The sequence below is a fragment of the Choloepus didactylus genome, chromosome 9 (assembly GCF_015220235.1).
Source record: "Choloepus didactylus isolate mChoDid1 chromosome 9, mChoDid1.pri, whole genome shotgun sequence".
In the NCBI taxonomy this organism is placed as follows: domain Eukaryota; kingdom Metazoa; phylum Chordata; class Mammalia; order Pilosa; family Megalonychidae; genus Choloepus; species Choloepus didactylus.
In genome coordinates, this window is record NC_051315.1 from 60319968 (window position 1) to 60339209 (window position 19242).

A 19242-nucleotide genomic window follows, 5' to 3' on the forward strand; every position below is an offset into this window, starting at 1 on the left:
AGTAAGAATATCAAGTTTCGATCCTTGATCATCCACTAGCTGAATGATTCTGAAACAGAATGCCTGTAAATGAACTGATCTCTCTAGGCAATTACAGAGTAGAAAGGACATGAGTAAGAACAGACTGTATTAAAGAAACAAGTAGGTTTGGTAATCAAACACACAATGAAATGACAAGGCTCTTTTCTGTTTAAACTAGTTATAGTAGTTGACAATTTACCAGTACACACTACCACTGTGTTAACAGTATTTTTAAACAGGCTCTAATATTCAGAATTACTTACACAAAAAAAATCAAGCCATACAATTACACAACAGATCTCAGTACTACATTATCCTTTAAGTAACTTGCATAAAATACCTTCCAAAATTTTTAATTTTAAAGTTTAAATGGATTCCACAGCAACCTAAGCAGAACTGTTTGTCCCTTACCAAATCTTTAGCACAGAAATGCTATGCTATTTCTATTTGTAATCATTGTCTTCTGGCAATATTCCCTTGGCTCAACTCTCTAACCCAAAAGTAAGTTACATCAATTTGAATACCTATAAAATGCCAGGTTAATAACAGCTGGGTGGTTTTGGGGTATTTTTGAGATTTCCTGCAACAGCACTTTTTAAAAAGGTCATTAAAAGAAAGGTGGCATGAATAAGCATTAATACTCTGAAGCATAAAGCATAAAATGCATGATCACATGTAAAATGATAATTTTCTGTAAAAATGAAACTTTCAAGTTATTTGGCAAATCTTCTTGAGTGTATGTTATATGTTATTCTCCACAAAAAGATTCCATTTTCAAGAGCTGTTTTTTCTATAAAGCCAAGATAAGATAGGAAGTATTTTCACATATAATTCGTAACTTCCCTGTGACAGTAAGGGTTGATAAAAGAAAATAATTTCTGTATGACATACTGTGAGAGTGGTAGAAGCAAAGAAAAGCAGAGAGCTTAGAACAGTCTATTCAACAGCACTCTTCCAACATGATCTAGTTTAAGAAAACTAGTCCAGAAGTAGGTTTCAAAAAGTATAACAGCAAATTTTAGTAATATGGACAACATTAATCCCTCCCAAATTATTATCTCCAGGCCCTCAAATTAAATTTTAATAAAATAAACTATGTAACTGAGAAGTTACGATTTAAGGGATGATTATGATTACTGAATCATTATATAGATATTCCTTTTTACTTTCTGGCATATCAGAGTAGACAGAGGGAAATACCTGAAATCTCTGAACTGTAATCCAGCTGCCTTGATCTCTGATAATGATTGTACAGCCTTCATCTTGTGCCCCTGTGATTGTAAAACCTTGTGACTAACCTTCACTTGTACCCATTTAATCAGTTTTTCGACTTTAGAGTCTTATGATCACTCAAGACAGACCCTAATGTGTATTAATGAAGGGATGTGGGTAAACCCAGAACTAACCCACTCCAAGTCCAAAGTTATTTTGATAACTGAAGCTGGAGCTAACCAAAATGGGCCTGCCTAACACATGCAGTAGATTAGACTTTAACGTATAAGTGACTATACCTCATTATAATATTAAAAATCATGCCCATCATCATATTAAGGCCGTCATTTTCTTACATATGTTCTGTGACTAAGCATGTAATCAATCTGTTCGTGCTCAATAATTAAATGACCTCTAATTGCATCACCTGGGGCCACTGTAAAACCTGCCCATTTTTTGATACTATACAACTATCAGAATTACTGCAGTTTGGGGAGACAGAGTTTTGGGCTGATAGGTCATTTGCTCTCTGCTTTGCACCTAGCAATAAACTCTTTCTCTCTTTGAAACTCCTTTGTCTCAGGAACTGGTTGTTTGAGTGCATCGAGCAAAGAATCCACTGCCTTGGTCCGGTAACATTTATGAGGTCTTTCTAGAAGCTTATCACCAGGAAAGGGAAAGATGAAATTAACAAAATACACTATTAAAAGCTAACAGAAAAAAATGGCAGTGCAGAAAAAAAGAATTAAAGAGAAAATTATTATAAATTTACTTAAAATTTATCATTTTATATACTTCCAAATTATTTCAATTATACGATTTCCCATATTCCAAATATTAATTCCACTGATATGAACCAACAGAAATAGGAACAAACAAAAAATATCTAGACAAAGCAGGTTTGAATTTATAGTGATCAGTTTTACATCTACTATCCCATAATCATAATTTTGCTTGAATATGACTGTACAGATTGGGGAAGGGGTGGAACAAGAAGGCATAGAAATTATGATATTCCTGGGTGTTTTCTTTCCTAACTATATAAATGTTCTTTCTACTCCCATCTCCAATCACTGAACTGATTATGATTGATGGGAGCATAGTATATTTAAGTAGTTTAGATAATTATCTTAGAACTTTTACTATTAATGTTTCCTGACATTTTCCTCTCTTTCCACTTCATTTCCTTCTTTTTTGGGGGGAGGAGGGGGGAGGGCGGGGATGTCATTCTCTTTTCAAGTGCATTAATACATACAATGAAACCTCTAACTAGGACTGAATAAAAATGGGCAGGTTTTCATTCTGTCAGTTCCTCTTTCTATTTAAACAAAACAAAACAAGACAAAACCCTATCCTCCCAGGAGCAAATGAATGTACTAATTCAATGGATCTGCAAAATTTAAATGCTCATTATACTTCTTGAAAAAAGTCAACTGCTGCTGTATTTGGGGGATGAAATTCCTTGAAGCTACAAGGAATTACAACCAAGGGGCTGACGACCAAGCAGAAGAATATACAGGTTTAATGCCTTAGTACAGTGTATTGTAGCCCTTTGTCCAGCTTTCTGCTTCCTTTTAACTTTTTCCAGGATATTGGTGGATTCCATAGATTTTTAAAGTATGAAAAGACTTACATTCTAAGTCATAATAGGAAAAGTTTAGTATTCACAATCTCATTATGCATATGCATATAGATAGCGTGTATTCATAGTTCTAACTGGGAAAGGCTGGTGGTCAAGCAACTGTTTTTTTCTTTTATTGTGGAACAGTGATCCCTGCTCTGAACCTACAAACCTGAATTAAACTCTGCTCTAACCAATGGCTATGGCTAGTATGACTTTTAAGATTCCTTCCAAAAGTTGTTTTGTATTCTCACAGCCTATAAAACAACTGGATTAATATTAAACACTAAGTAAGTCAAACACACTTTACCTCTAAATTTACATTTTAGTAACTGAATATCATCTCCTACCAAGTTAAAGATACAGGATTGTAAATGGGAAAATACAGAGCCAAGAATATGTTTGTAGGTCTATAATGCGAGTTAAGAGGTAGAATATAAAACAATGGGGAGTTTTCCTATCTACAGCTACTCCAAGTTCTCTTAGCACAGTCATCTTTTATAGAAAAATACTTATTTTTAAATCATAAGCAGCAGAAAGGACAAAACGTCAAGTTCAGAATTCCAACGTTTTCCTTGGCACCTTTCTTGCCCATACACATCAAGTAGTCAGGAACTGTCCGTAACATTCCTCAAAGACAATGGCTTAATAGTGACTCTGGGATAGTGTTTTTACCAGAATTCCACTGATAACTACTGCCTAGTAATGTCTTGTTTCATGTTCTACAAAAACAAATAATTTCCTCTGAGTTTGGCTTAAACTGAGAGACGAACTCTGAGAATATTTCTTCTAGTAAGGGCCATGAATATAAAGGTGAACACACAGATTTAGAGACTAAGCCTTCCAGTATTATACTGCAAATTATTTTCCTATTTTTATTCAAACCTAAAGTGACAAGAAATGTCACATATGCCAGGTTATTCTTTTTGGTCATCCTAAGGATTTGATAAATTAGATGACAATGGTATTTTAGAAAGAAAAGACCAAAGGGGTATCAAACTTCAAGAATATTTTGGGGTGAATCACCTAAAACAAACGCCCTGTATTCTCCACTGTTCAAAAGGCTTGTAGACAATCCATTGTCTTCCATTTCAACTAGTTGCATGGTCCACTGTGAAGAAGTGAGAAAAGAGCTGTGTACTTGTTCTTGACCTGTAAAGATTTCATCATGGAAGATTAATACTGATGCTGCTGCTGCCTGTTACTGGTTGTTTCTCTTTGCAGATGCCAATATCGGTCAGAGAACAGGATTTCAGTGGCAGAGTTGTTGCTATACTGTTATTTCTTCAGAACGGAGGCACAAGGAGAGATGAATGCCACATCGCAAGGAGCAAAGGAGAGAGAGAGAAAGAAATGGTGTCAGGTGGCATGTTGGATGTGATTTTTGCTTTAGTAGACTGAGATGACTGTAAATTGTTTAGCTGATTCCTTCGGTCTGCAAAGATACATTTGTGTTGCTGCTGGTGATTCTTGACTAATCCTGTTCCAATTACAAGTTGGTTATGTTTTTCCAATAAAACTTCTGGCACTTACATTGAGAACTTATAAATCAAACCTATACACACACACACGAACACACACATATACACGCACCAAAAACCCTATTAAAGCCAGTCCCTTCTATTTACATCCCATATGGAGATGTCAAACCTTCTATATTCATTCTCTCAATCAATCAAATATTTAAAATCAAGAAGATGATAAAATTTGAAGACTAGCAAATAAAGACCAACATATATCCACATGCTCTTCATACTGCAAACCTGAGTAACAGCAATGGTGAGGTGTAGTTATTGATCTTAATAACTTTCACAACTCTTGCTTCCTCAACAGTCAAAGGATTATTATGACTGGTAACATGTATGATTTAAATAACATTATGTCTATGGAGAAATCTATTAGAGGGGAGCTGATTTTTCAGGGAATTTTTTTGTTGTTATTATTTGTGTTGATTTAGTAACAATCCTTGAAAAGCACATCCACATAGTTTTCATCAACTCCAGAAAAATGGTCTGAACTACAGAAATAACAACCTAGCAGAGGTTCTCCACTCACAAAGATAAACTGTTTTCTCATAGCTAGAATTTATCAAACTGGTTTCAAAACAGGAACAACCATAAAAGCACACTGATTTGTTAATTTTCTTAAATCCACAGATTCCACATATGGCACAGGCACAACAAATGGGATAGTCAGTAGCTATGCCTCAAAAGAACACCTTTTTTAAAGAGATGAAATAACTTCATTTGCAACAACAAGCTTTTAATAATGATAACTGGGGAAGTTTGTATATAATTACTGGTAACAAAAGTTACTTCTTCAAATATTTTTAGGAATAATTTATATCTTTTCTATATATTTTATTATATAGTTCTGTTCTTTTCTGTGGAATCCTTAAGATATGTAAAAGGTAAAATTATTTCAACAAATTCTAATACTTTTTACATAATATGTGACGTTTCTATTGACCTTTAAAAATAAATTTAGAGTAGGAATTAATATATTAGCTAATAATGCAGAAATATTCCAGCTGATGCAACAATCACTAACATAATTCCCAATAAAGGTGGTATGTGAGAGAAGGAGGGAGAGAGAAGGAAAGTATGCATGTGAAAAACATGCTTAACTTAAAACTGGTCTCCATTACCTGCAATGAAAGTGAAATAGTATGTTTCTCAAAAGACCTAAGGAAAAGCAAAACCCCTACTATTCTAAGATATAAAGAAAGCTATAAGTGAATTAACTATTCTGAATATAAAGAATCAATTTGGTATCCATCTACAACAAAAGAATTCTAAGAATAAAGCCACTGAACATGAATGAGAAAAAGTTCAAGTTCTGGCTTTGCCACTTTCTAGCTATATTACTTCCGACAAAGCATATGTAGAAGACTTTGGTATAAAGAGTTAACCACTCAAGGCCAGTTAAATCTTCAAAGTCCATAGGATGTAGCATTATGTAATTCTGCTGAAGTAGAAATTTGAGTCATGCCTGTACCAGGGAGGGTGCAGAAGAAAGTCACTTAGCAAATGAGTGAGCATAATAGAACAGATTTCCTAGTATATAATCTCAGTGGTCTCATAGGGTCATTTAACATTCTTACTTTTAAACTCACATTTTAAACTATTTTATTATGAGGGAAATTGTATGTTAAAATGGCATTCATGGAAATCCCGGGACATAGCAAATGTCAGGGTCTATGGTTAACTCTCTGAGCTTTGGTAACTGTATCTTTAATGTAGGGATAGTAATACCTGACTAAAGATTGCTATGAATCGCCAATGAGATATGGTATGTAAAAGTGTTTTATAAAATTGCAATGACTGAATAAACTGATTAAACAGTAAATATTAAAGAATTACTGACACATATATATATAATATATATAAAGTTATTTTCCTAATCTCAGAAGACAAAACTGGTAAGTACTTAATTAATGTATATTTATTTTGGGGGTAACCAGAAATATCTATTTCAGCTATTTACTCCTGGAGATTTCTACATGATTCTCATTCCTTACTCACTCTATCACACTATAACAGCTTTGGATTTATTATATTTTTAACCCTATAGAGTAGCAAAATATGTAAACTGAACTCTATTCAATGTTCAATATACTTTTCATACTTCAGCTTACCTATTCAATTATTATAATTATGAAATACAATTCATGTCATAAATTTTCCATTTCAAAAAAAGTAAATAGGCCTTTTATTCTCTTATGTCCATATAGCTTGTGCTTCCTCAATATAAGTTTTCTCCTTCATTGCTAACAAATTTAATCGAATAATTCTACTTCACTGTAATCGTTTATTAAGGGGAGAGCAAGAACAAGTCACCCTTGCTAAAGGCAAGAGTATGTCAGGCTCCAAATCTAAATCCTAAACTGACAACAGAGATTAATTCCTATACAGGTTACACAGACATCACATATTTAAGGTTCAGATCCAGCTATGGCAGAAGCTATAGAGTTCATTTCAGTTTCATAAATCCAGAAGCATGGGACCTGGTAAGAGAGGAGTGGAACCATCTTTTCTCTTGACTCAAGCTTGTCTTCTATGTGCTAAAAGTCTGACCAATCTCGATCTCTCTCTCTCTTTTTTTTAGAGAACAGAATGGCCTATTTTCCAACTGTACTTCAGAACGACAAATAACTTATTTTTAAAACATGCAACTTACTGCTTGTTATTTTTTAATTATACAGGTCAAAATTTAATGCCTGGTAGTAAGCAGGCTACTATTTATTTGTACTTTAAGGTGGCATTACTTGAGCAGTTTGTTCTCTTTATATATATCACTAACAAATTTCTTTATAATGCATTCATTCATCTCATCTAAAATAGTTTCTCAGGAGACAATGTGAGAATTTAAGACCTAAGAGTATGCTTACAGCATTACTGGTTCATCTACTCTCCCAAAATATTCTATGATGGAAGTCAAAGAAAGGTTATGTTGTAAATTTGTTAAGAAGAAGATAAAATTAGAAATCTAAGACTGCTCAGTAAGTTTGATAAAAGTAAAAAAATAAAGAGGAAAAAGATGGAGGGGACAATTATTAGAAAGAATGATTAAGTAAAGAAAATGCAGAAGTTGAATACAGAGAAAGAATAATATGGAAGTTAAAAAAGAAGGTATAGTATTCTAGAATAGTTTACAAAATGTTCATATAATATATAGACAGAAAAGCATTCCCAATTTGGAAAACAGAAATGTTTCACAGGAACCATAGGTTTTCAAAGTACTAGGGAAGTTTTAAAATCAACCAACCAACCAAAAAACCCAAAATCCTTCTCTTGAAGGCTTTACAAAAGTGAAGTATTTTTCATAATACAAATAGTCTCTTCCTAATTTAATCTTTTTTATAAAAATTTCATATTTAATATAACAGGTTTTCATAAAGTAAGGCGCACATGTAAAATGTCATAATTAGAAAGAGTAATTTAAATTTTGATTTTATATGTGAAAATAATAGCCTTCCCATCAAAACTCTACTTATATACTTAGTATCTTAGTATCACAAAAGGCTGGTTAGAAAATAATTGCTAAATCTTTATATGGGACATAAGCATAATTCCCTATGAATTCATTATCAAAACAGTTTCAATGGGCACGTGAATACTTGTAACTAATTCTGTACTACAAAATTCCCTTCTCCCTTCTTACTTCCATTATAGTTCCATATGTTACAGAGACTAGACTGAAGCTGTGTACTGTAGCTCATAGAGCAGGAGAAACAGGGCAATAACAACAACAGAACATCATGGAAAGACTTAAAAAAAAAAAAAAAAAGACCAGAATGAATAAACCGTTTTGGAATTCACTGTTCAAATAATTTAGGTTGAAGCTTTTCTAAGCCGGCACACAGGCAGATATGGCATAGTAAAGGATGTTAACACAAATTATGCTTATATATTTTTTTCCTGTTCCCTATAATTTAATGGGGGGATTCCCAGCATGATGACAGAATTCCAAAGGCTAATAATTAATTCACAGTGTGATAGTAGCTACTACCAGAATAGGCTCTTTTTCTGTCCTGCCTTTTCCTCAGGGAGATAACATCATAGATACTATCTTTAATTAGTTCACCAACTGATTTTAGCTATAATCTGACCTATCAAAAAAAAATGTAAGTAGTACTAATAAGCAGAAAGCAGAATAAAAAACTGGGTCAAAGAGAAAAGAATTTTACAAGCCCGTCAATAGCTTCATTTTGAGGAGGAAAAAAATGTTATTATTACTTCTTTGAAATGATTTGAAATAAAATTAAAGATGTAAAAACAATGAACCGATATATTTACAAACAAGTACAAAGATTAATATAAAAATATATTACAATAACACAAAGCCTTATTTTTCTAAATTTATACCACTTTATACTAATATTGATAATTAGGCTCTTAAATTTTCCCATATTCATATTTTAATTGAAAATTTAATCAAGAACTCAGCTTAAATTAAGCCCTAAAGTAAGTGTTCGTATGATTTATTAAGTAATAGAAACAAACAATATGGAATTTTACATTTGATCTAAAAAAACAAAGCATTTTTTACAAGAAGGTGGTATTTAAAGTAACCTAAACACCCTAGAGGTATGGTCAGGAATCAATTATTCCTCTACTATAGGGGCACAGTATATTAACATCTTAAGTTGCCACAAGGTAAAGGAATGTTATTTTAACTTGCTCAACATAAAAATGTAACTTTAATGTCCTTTTTTTTGTCTGGAGTTTTAAATTTGGAATCATTCTCTTAGGTTTTGGCTTCTTAAATAAGACCTACAACATTCCTTGGTAACAAATTAAGCTAAAAATCCAGCATATGCTTCACATACCTTTTTGAGATGTCCTAGTCTAAGTTTGAAAATTTCTTCCTGTTCATGATATTCTGCCAAAGTCAACCTGCCAAAAATGAAATCGTGATTCTAGATATTAAGATTATTACTTATTTCTTATTAACAACAAGCCAAATAAGATAAAATTAATCAAATGGAAATGTTAGAATGTTGGTGACTTTCACCCCAAAGTATCCAAGTCCAAAATTCTTTAAGATAGTCTTTAAAATACATTTGCTACTTAAAGATGGAACGAACAAGTAACCAAATGATTAATTCAACATTGAATTATTAAGTATTATGTACCAAGTGATGTTCTAGAATCTAGATGTTAAGGATACAGTGAAAAACAAGAGTTTCTCCTTACGTTAGTTTAAGCTTACACTCCATAGTGAGGGAAAGGAGGTAAACAATCAAATGATTTAATAAAATAATTTCAAATAATAGTAAATATTATGAAGAAAACAAAACAAGGGTGACATGATAATAATTGACTGCGTTATGCCAATTTGGATTGGGTGTTAGGGAGATGGCCTTAGATCTAAATGTCAAGCACTTGGGAGAGAATCCTAGACAGGTTCCAGCAACTGCAAAGACTTCAAGGTGGAAACAAGCTTGTAAGTAACAGGAAGAGATAAAAATGCAAGCATCACCAAGAGTGTAATCAAACAGGCTGTGAGGAGTACAAAAGACAAGCAGGGGCAAGATCATGTACAGACTTGCAGACCAAGTAAAGAATTTGAATTTTACTCCAAGAATAATGGGAAATTACTAGAAAGGGAGTAAGCCCTATTTGGGCAGTTTTAAAACAAACAAAAAAACTAGGGAGAACGTTAAATTCTAATGTTTAAATAAGGACCCTTCTCTGCTTCAGTGTGTTAAGAGTGAATTAGAAAGCCAGAGGAATGCTAAAAGTATAGTCAAAACACTATATTCTTATTCTTTAAATTCTTAATAAAATTGGAATACATAACACTTTAAACCTTGGAAGTGCTTTATAGTTATTTTATTATTAATTTTTCAAATACTTTTTTATATAATTTTGAAAAAATAACCAGTTCAATGTATATAGAACTGTAATAAGACATATATACTTTATAACATTTCCTAAGACAAAATTATTTTGCACTCTGATAAAGTGAAAGGAAAAAAAAAAAACCATTCCACAACAAAACAATTTCTATTTCATACCCCAATTTTGAAAGAAATGCTTTGATCTATCATATTCAAACCCTTGTTTGTTCACTTATGTGTTCTGAGGGTATCTGGATAAGTACCTAATTCAAGTGCGATTTATTTATGCTTGTTCAGGTCCCTCATCAACATTTAGTATAAATGCCATTTCCCTTTAGCTACATGCTAATTAAATTTATTAATTCTAAATAAAATGTATTCAAAGGAAACAAAGAAAAAACTTTGAGAAATTCACTTAATATTCCACTGGAAAAAAAATCTTTAAATGCTTCTATTTTTATTAAATACATTTAAATTAAATTTTAAATTGGATTGTAAATTAAATCTCTCTACCCAGTTTTATGCTAACACAATCACTGGATTTCATCATACTGACTATATGAATAGTTGATACCTACAGCAGTTGCTTACAGTAAATTTTGAGAATAAATGCTGTAGTGTGAATGTAGATGGGGTGAGGGAGGGAAAAGAGAAAAAAGTAATACAGAAAGAAAATGAGGTTTGAAATTAAAGTTGATAATATCTCAGCTAACACAGTAAAGAAAAGCTGGAGGAATTTTGGTAAAAAGCTTCTGGAAATGCATATATGCCACCAACGGAAACTCAATTACCAGCATAACAGTATCATAATTTTCTATTTTTAAAAAGTAGGGTTTTTAGGATGGGCTCAGGACTAACTTAAAAAAAGTATGGAAATCCTTTTTTGTTTGTTTGTTTCCACAGAGGAATAAAATGCAATTTTTCTCGTTGGTTTTTACAAATGACATTGAGGTCACTTATCAGTAACCACTGAGTTACAAAGCATAGTTAAAATTTGGTATTCATAAACTACAATTAGTACATGATGACTTCCTGAGATTTTTGAAGCCATATTCTATTAAGAAATTTGGCTACCATGCAAAGTTGTAAAGCTCCTACACACATGCAGATGGCTAGAATTACTGCAATTTGGGAAAGGATATTTTGTTGGCTTGAGTTGGTAGTAGTTTTCAATTACCATTATTATTTTGACTTAATAAATAAACAAATTAGCTTCATGATTAGCTTGTTCAGTTTTGTTTGTTTAATCTTATAGCATAATACAATGCATGTTTTAATAGGACTTTTAGTTCTAATTGTTATTATATTCATGTGTTGAGGTTCAAATATACATCATTCATCTCCCTATAGCTGAAGCAGGTGAACACAAATACTTCCTTCCCAAATTTACTTAGTACAAGAACACTTCATTAATTTCAAAAAGCTTTGATTTAGAGCATTATTTCATAGCTTTAATCCTGATATAAAACACATACAATTCTCACTAAAGATTAATGGTAGGTAAATTTCAGTAATACAACTCAGCTATTCACTTAACAGCAAAACTACCACTGACTGTCAAATAAATAGTAATAATTTTTCTCTGCTTGGTTTTGAATATTCAGTAGAAATTATATTAAGCATTAATGAGCAAATTTGACAGATAATACAAATATGAGGATACTGATTTTTTAGGGTAGTGGTTCTTACCATTTTACAATCACGGACATCTAAAAAAAAAACTGGAAGAAGTTATAGATACTCTCCCCGTTTAATTTCACATATACATAATTATGGGATTCAAAGATTCTAGGTTAAGGACTCCTATTTCAGGATCTTATCTCAACAACTAGAATGCAAACCCCAAAGGAGCAAAAGAGTCATTCCTTACATTTCTGTGCCTCTCCCTATCAGGAAGTACGTGACATGGAGCAGTGTTGTCTATTTGTATTAATGAAAAATGTTTTAAATTGAAATTTTTATAATTAGACAAAAGGAATTGCGGCAATCTTTTTTAAAGAAATTGAACTTTATTTCATGGAATGAAAAGAGCTAAGCTAGGCTAATGTTAGCATTAATGATTTTTATTACCATATCAATTATTTTTATGATGTTTTTATAAAGATGCCTGAAAAACATCTATCCTTTTAAGCAAGTCAGTGCTTAGCAAATCTTTTATTCACAGATAGTGCAAAGAAAGACCCAATCTCTCCCTATACAAATCGCAATGATTAGTAACACTGAATTAGTACTATTTTATGTGAATATATACATACATGTATATTTATTTAGGAACATGCTAAAGCTCCTGTGCAGACAAAGCTGTACAGTAGGTTTATATAAAACTTTTATTTAGAAAGTCAAAAAATTTAAACCCCAAATATGACTTAACTCTTGATGATCTTCCAGTCAGTTTGAGTGAATGAGAACTTTGTTTTTAATTTAAAAAAAAACAAAAAACAAAAAACTGTTTTTGCAACAGTTTAATAGAAATGTGGAACCATAGTAGTAGAAATGACAGAAAACAGAAACACTTATTTAAAACAAATTTGATGATTAATTCTCTACGGACATATTCTAGGTAGGAAACTAACCCGAAGTCTCCAAGTTAAGGAATACAAGCTATGGCAAATACACTGGCACAAACAATTAAAAAAAAAAGCATAGCCCATTTATTCAGTTCAATTTAGCAAACCTTTACTGAATATTAATTATTAGTCATTAATTAAAGATTAAATTTTTAAAATAAGGGTGGGAGTAGAAGACTAGCCTGTTTTGAAGGGCCCAGGTGGTCATAGTACAATAAAAATAGAAATTAAAAATTAATAAATCATACAAAGTGCTACTGTAGGCAAAATAATGGCCCTGCAATGATGTCCATGCTCTTATCTTCAGTACCTGTGAATATGTTGGGTTACATGGCAAAGGGGAACTAAAATATCAGAGAATTAAGGTTGCTAATCAGCTGACCTTAAAATGGGGGAGAGTATCCTGGATTATCTGGGTGGGCCCAATGTAACCACAAGAATCCTTAAATGTGGAAGTTGGAAGCAAAAGTGTGAATCAGAATGAGGCAAAGTGTGAAAGACTCAACCAGCCAGTGTTAGCTTTGAAGACGGAAGGGGACCACAAGCCAAGGAAATGCAGGCAGCCCCCAGAAGCTGGAAAAGGTAGAGAAATGTATTCTCCCCTAGAGTCTCCAAAAGTAAAACAGACTGCTGACAACTTGATTTTAACACAGTGAGACCAATATTGGATTTCTGACCTCCAGAATTATAAGATAATAAATTTGTGTTGTTTTAAGTCACTAAATTTGAGGTAATTTGTTATGGTGGAAATAGGAACTAATATGATCTTGGTACCCAGAAGCAAGGATGTTGCTGTAACAAATACCTAAAAATGTAGAAACTTTGGACTTGGACAGTAGCTAAAGAAGAATTCTGAGAAGCATGATTTAAAAAACAAAGGCTTAGTCTGTCATGAACAGACTGTTTGTAGAAATATGGATGTTAACTATTCTTCTAGTGAGGACTCAGAAGGAATTTAGAAGTATGGTAAAGAAAACATTTACAGTCTTAGAGAACAAACTATTGGTAGAAATAGGGACACTGAAGGAGTTTCTGGTCAGGGCTCTGAAGGAAGCAAGGAAATGTGTTACTGGAAACTGGAGGAAAAGGGATCTTTGTTTTACAGTAGCAGAAAGCTTAGCAGAATTGTGTCTGTAGTTATGTGGAAAACAGAACTTGTAAATAATGAACTTGGAATATTTATCTTAGATTTCCAAGCAAAATGTTAAAGGTGCAGCCTGATTTCTTCTTGCTTCTTAGAGTAAAATGAAAGACAACATAGATAAATTGAGGGAAGAACAGTTAAAAAAACGAAACCAGAATTTGATTTGGGAAATTCTCAGCCTCTCCGGAGTGCAAAAGATGCTAAAATTGAGAGATTCATGGTCAGGAAAGCTGCTAAAAACAAACAACCTTTTGTCAAAACCTGGAAAAGAGCAAAAGGTCAGAGTGTTCAGTCGCACACAAGTCTCTAAAAGAGATGAAGCTTTCCTCAGAAGACACGAAAAACAGGGATGGGATTATTAAGAAGGAACTATGGAGGACCCTCATTTAATGGAGCGAATCCTTGTGTCAAATATGGGAGACCCATGAAGTTCTTGAGAATTTTATACCAGCAGAAATGTTGCTGCCAGCTTGGACTGAAAAGGACAGAGAGAGTATGAAATGTAAGAAGGCTGTTGGACTCTCAAAATTCTAGGCAATAAACAGATGATAAAACTTCTTAGCTGCAAACATGTGCTATCCTCCTTGAAAAATGCAGGACGACTCAAGAAAATGGACTCAAGCCCTGAGGAGGAGCCATGAGTCACAGGATTATTGCCAGGTCTTAAAATCAAAGGGAATTCATGTGAATGGATTTTAAAATTGCTTGGAACCAGTGACTACTTTCTTCCTTTCATTTTCTTCCTCTTTGAACAGAAATGTTTGTAACTGTTACTCTATATCTGTCCCAACATTTTATCTTGGTAGGACAGGTAACGTATTTCTTGATTTTTACAGGTTCACAAGAGGAACTGTGCCTCAGGACAGATTATACCTCATCCATAACTGATTTAGATGATGAGATTTTGGACTTCTGAGCTGATGAGATTTAAATGAGATTTTGGACTTGAGTTCTTGCTGTAATGGGTTCAGATTTGGGGTAAGTTGGGATAGTGTATTTTGCACGTGGGAAGGAAGTATTTTGCATGTGGGAAGGAAGTAGATCTTTGTGTGCTAGAGGGCAGACTGTTGTAGGCAGAATAATGGTCTCCCAAAGATGTCCACATCTTAGTTCTCAGAACCTGTGAATACATTAGCTTACAAAGGGTTACAAATGGAATTAAAGTTGCCAATCAGCTTGAACCCTAAGATAGGAAGATTATCCTGGATAATGTAGCTATGAATACAAAGAGCAAAGAAAAAAAAATACATTTTGTCTACAGGAAACTGGGAAAAAGCACAGAAAAGGTAACATCTGAACATGATTCTAGAGAAACAGCAGAAGGAAGCCAAGAAGAAAACACGGCATACAGAAGCACAGATATGTAAGAGCACACAATATGCAGATACTCAAGCAAAAAGAAAAATGAATGCATACTGTAGATGAAGGAAGTTATCTTCTGCTTGCTTGCTAAATTTGTCACAGGTGAATGCTGAATTTTATCAAATGCTTTTTATTTTGGTATCCATTTAAATGATAAAATTTTTTTCTGCCTATGGGGAAAATTACATTGATTTTTCTAATGTTAAACCAAACTTGCATAACCACAATAAACCCAATATAGTATTGATAAGTTATTATTTTTAAATACTGTTGGCTTCATATTGCTAACATTACATTTAGGATTTCTGCATTTATTTTCATAAGTGAGATTAGCCTTCAGCTTTCCATTCTTGTACAGTCTTTGCTGAGTTTTGGATTCAAGATTATGCTGGCCTCATAAAATTGAAAATACTTCTGCTTTTTCTGTTCTTTAGAAGACTGGAATTATTTCTTTCTTAATGATTTGTAGAATTCACAGGTGACATCATTTTGGCCTGATATTTTCTTTGATCAAAGGTTTTTAATTATAGATTCAATTTATTTGTTATAGATTTGGATTTTCCATTTCTTTTAGCATCAGGTTTGTTAAAATGTATTTTTATAGGCATTTGCCCATTTCACATAAATTTCACACTAAAACCATTTAAAAGATTGTCTTCAAGTATGAATAGGCTCAGTAGTAATATTCCCTTTTTCATTCTCGGTAAGAGTTATTTGTGTCCTCCATTGCTCTTCTTTTTTTTCTTTATCACAGTCTTACCCACTTTATTAACCCCTATGAGACCCCCCAAATCTTTTGGAATGGCTGATTCGCTGTATCAAGTTTGTTTTCTCTATCATTAATTTCTGCTCTTATCTTTTCCCTCTTCTCTTTCTGGTTAATTCTATTGTACATCTTCTAACTTACAGAATAGATGCTCAGTTTAAAGTTTTAGTTTTTCTTCTTTTCTTGTATATGTGTATAAGGCTATAAATTTCTTTTTAGGTACTGTTTTAGATGTATCTCACAAATTTTGCTATGTAACACACTTTCACTATTATTCACTTCAAAATATTTTGTCATTTTGGTTGTGACCTACTACCTTTTTGTTGTTGACTTCTAGCTTTTTTCCACTGTGGTGAGAGAACATATCCTGAAGGATTCTAATCTGTTAAATTTCACCCATGAGTTTCACCAAACATTTAGGAAGAAACAATGCCAGTCATACAAATTCCTTCAATCTTTTGCACTTTGTTGAGACTTGCTTTATGACCTAATATAAGTAAATTTTTATACAATTCTATAAATTTTTAATCTATCTTGAGGCTATGTTATTATGTGCATACAAATTTAGAATTATTATATCTTCCTAGTCACTCGAACCTTTTATAATCATGAAATAATCACTTTATTTCTTCTTTTTTTTTTGGCCTTAAATTTTATTCTGATATAATATACCTTTCTTCGGATAGTGTTTGGCCTGATATATCTTTTCCTAACCTCCTATTTCAATAAATCTTTTTTCCCTCTGGCTGCTTTTGAGAATTCTTCCCTTTGTCTGGGTTTCCTGAAATTTCATTATGAGGGATTTAGCTGAGTGTTTCCTTGTATTACACTGCTTTGGGTTTGCTGAACTTCATGAATCTGAGGACTGCTATTATTCATTTGTTCTGAAATATTGTTAGTTAGCAAATCTTCAAATACTGTTTCAGCTCCATTCAAGATGATTTTCAAAAGACTATTAGCTGACTTATCATTAGGAACAATGTTAAGTCAGAAGACAGGAGGATTATGTCTTCAAATAGGATCAACCTAAAATTCTAAAACCAGTAAAAATATATCAAGAATGAAGGCAAAATAAAGTTATTTTCAGACAAACAAAAAACAGACAGGTCACCACTGGCAGACCCACACTAAAAGAAAAATTCTAAAGGGTACTCTTTAGGCAGAAGAAAATGATTCCAGATGTAAGATCATAGATGTAGGAATGAATGAAGCACAATAAAAATTTCAATGTCTAGATGAACACTGACCAGAGAAGATAACCATGATGTCTCACAGACAGATGTATATGTCCATAGATATGTGTGTGTGTGTATTTGTATGTAAGTAAACACACACACACACTTCTAACAAAAGACTCAAATAATTAAAAAAAAAACAAAAACTGATCAATTAAAAAAAAGTACAAAAAATAAAATGGAATGAAGACTAGGCAGGATACATAGAAAGCACAAAGACCAGATTTAAACCCCAACAAATAAGTAATAAAATGAAATGAAAATGGATTAAATGCTCCAATGACAGAAAGACTTAAGGTAAGATTTAAAAAATCAGTTTTATACCATTTACAAGAGACATGTATGATCTACTAAATCATAATTTAATGATTCATAAAATATATTCTTAAGATTAAAGCTGTTGTGGGAAAACTTAGTGACCTCTAAAACTTCATTAATATAAAATATAAGGTAAAATATTAATTTTTACTTTGAAATTGCTCTGTGAAAAATGAAATATACAATAATAAAATAAAAATTTAATTTGAAATAAGTCAAACTCTTGGCAAAAATGAATTAATAATGTACAAGCAATGCAATGATCATTTAGGCCTTATACAGAGGTAATATTAGCTATCCAAACTATTTATTCTGAATAATAAGTCTTTATGACTAAAATTAGAAGCTACTACCTAAAAAACAATCTAGCAACAAAAATTATGAGCACTAACAAGCTATCATTTATTTTAGTGCTCATTATATTCCAGACTCTTACAAGTGTTTTGCATGTATTAACTCATTTAATTCTCACAAATCTGTGCGATACGGACTTATTATGTTCAAGTTAGGGACATGTAGAGAAGTTAAATAACTCACTTAAGGGCCTATGGCTTGTAAGAAAGAAGCAAAAATTTAAGATCCCGAGTCCATGTTTTAATCACTATGCTATCTTAGCAAATTGACCAAATGTTGCAAGCAGTTAAAAACAAGTTAAGAACTAGAAACCATGAGTACTTTACATGTATTATCTCATTTCATCTTTTCAACACTAGATGAGGAAACAAAGGCTCAAAGAAATGAAATGGTTTACCAAAAAGAACAGTCTTAAGAGTCAGAGTTGGAATCCACAACTATTTGACACCAGAGTCTGAACTCAACCACTATGCAGTAGTAACTTCATTTTATATGCTAATTTCTTGATAGAAATGCAAGTCTAGCTTGCATTAAACAGTGATCCTAAAGTTTTTAGAAGACAGCTGCAGAACATGGCTACTAAAATTTGTGTTTTAAAAAAATTACCTAAACTTAATATATATGCATCAAAAGTGTTTCTGTGGCTTTTTTCCCTATTTAAATCTGAATACGTAAAAGGATGCAATCAAACTGTTACATATCACTTCACGTACCATTCTAAGAACTTAACTCCAAGGTTAGTTCTATGCCAATATATTCAAATAAAATGGGATGTAAATGAGACAGGACTATGATATTAAACTATAGTTACGACTGTTAGCATCACGGAAGATGAGTACAAAGCAAAATCCCTGTGACAATCTAGAAATTTGGTATAACAAGGAGAAAATGAAATTCAATCACATGCTTATGTACTGTAATTTATACTTATTGATCATTTTCCATATGCCAGGAGCTGTGCTGGATATTGGTAATACAGAGATAGAATAATGAGTTAACTACTACAATACAGACAGGCAGATACAAAAAGCTACAGTGCACCTAACTTGAGGGAAATGAGAAATTGAGAAATTGGAAAAAAGGCTGGAAGTGATATTTGAGAACAGGAAATTAGACAACTGAAGAAAGACAAAAGAATGAGATCTGCTAAGGCACAGAAACAAGAAATCAAAGTCTGTTTAGAGAACTGAAAGAGTTTAACATAAAATACACATAGGGTGGATGCTGGGAGGTGAAACTAAAGAGAAATACGAGAAGGCTTATAAAGGGTTCTTCATGAGTGTGTTTTATCTTAAAA

The 19242-nt window shown here is 32.5% G+C and overlaps 1 protein-coding gene across 1 annotated transcript in view; it reads right to left on the reverse strand.

Annotated features, from left to right (window-relative positions):
• Positions 1-19242, reverse strand: part of TLK1 (tousled like kinase 1) — a 162955-nt gene that overhangs the window by 17336 nt on the left and 126377 nt on the right. The window contains exon 12 of the mRNA XM_037848811.1: positions 9186-9252. Coding sequence (XP_037704739.1) covers positions 9186-9252 — 67 coding nt within the window. The remainder of the gene's footprint in view (positions 1-9185; positions 9253-19242) is intronic.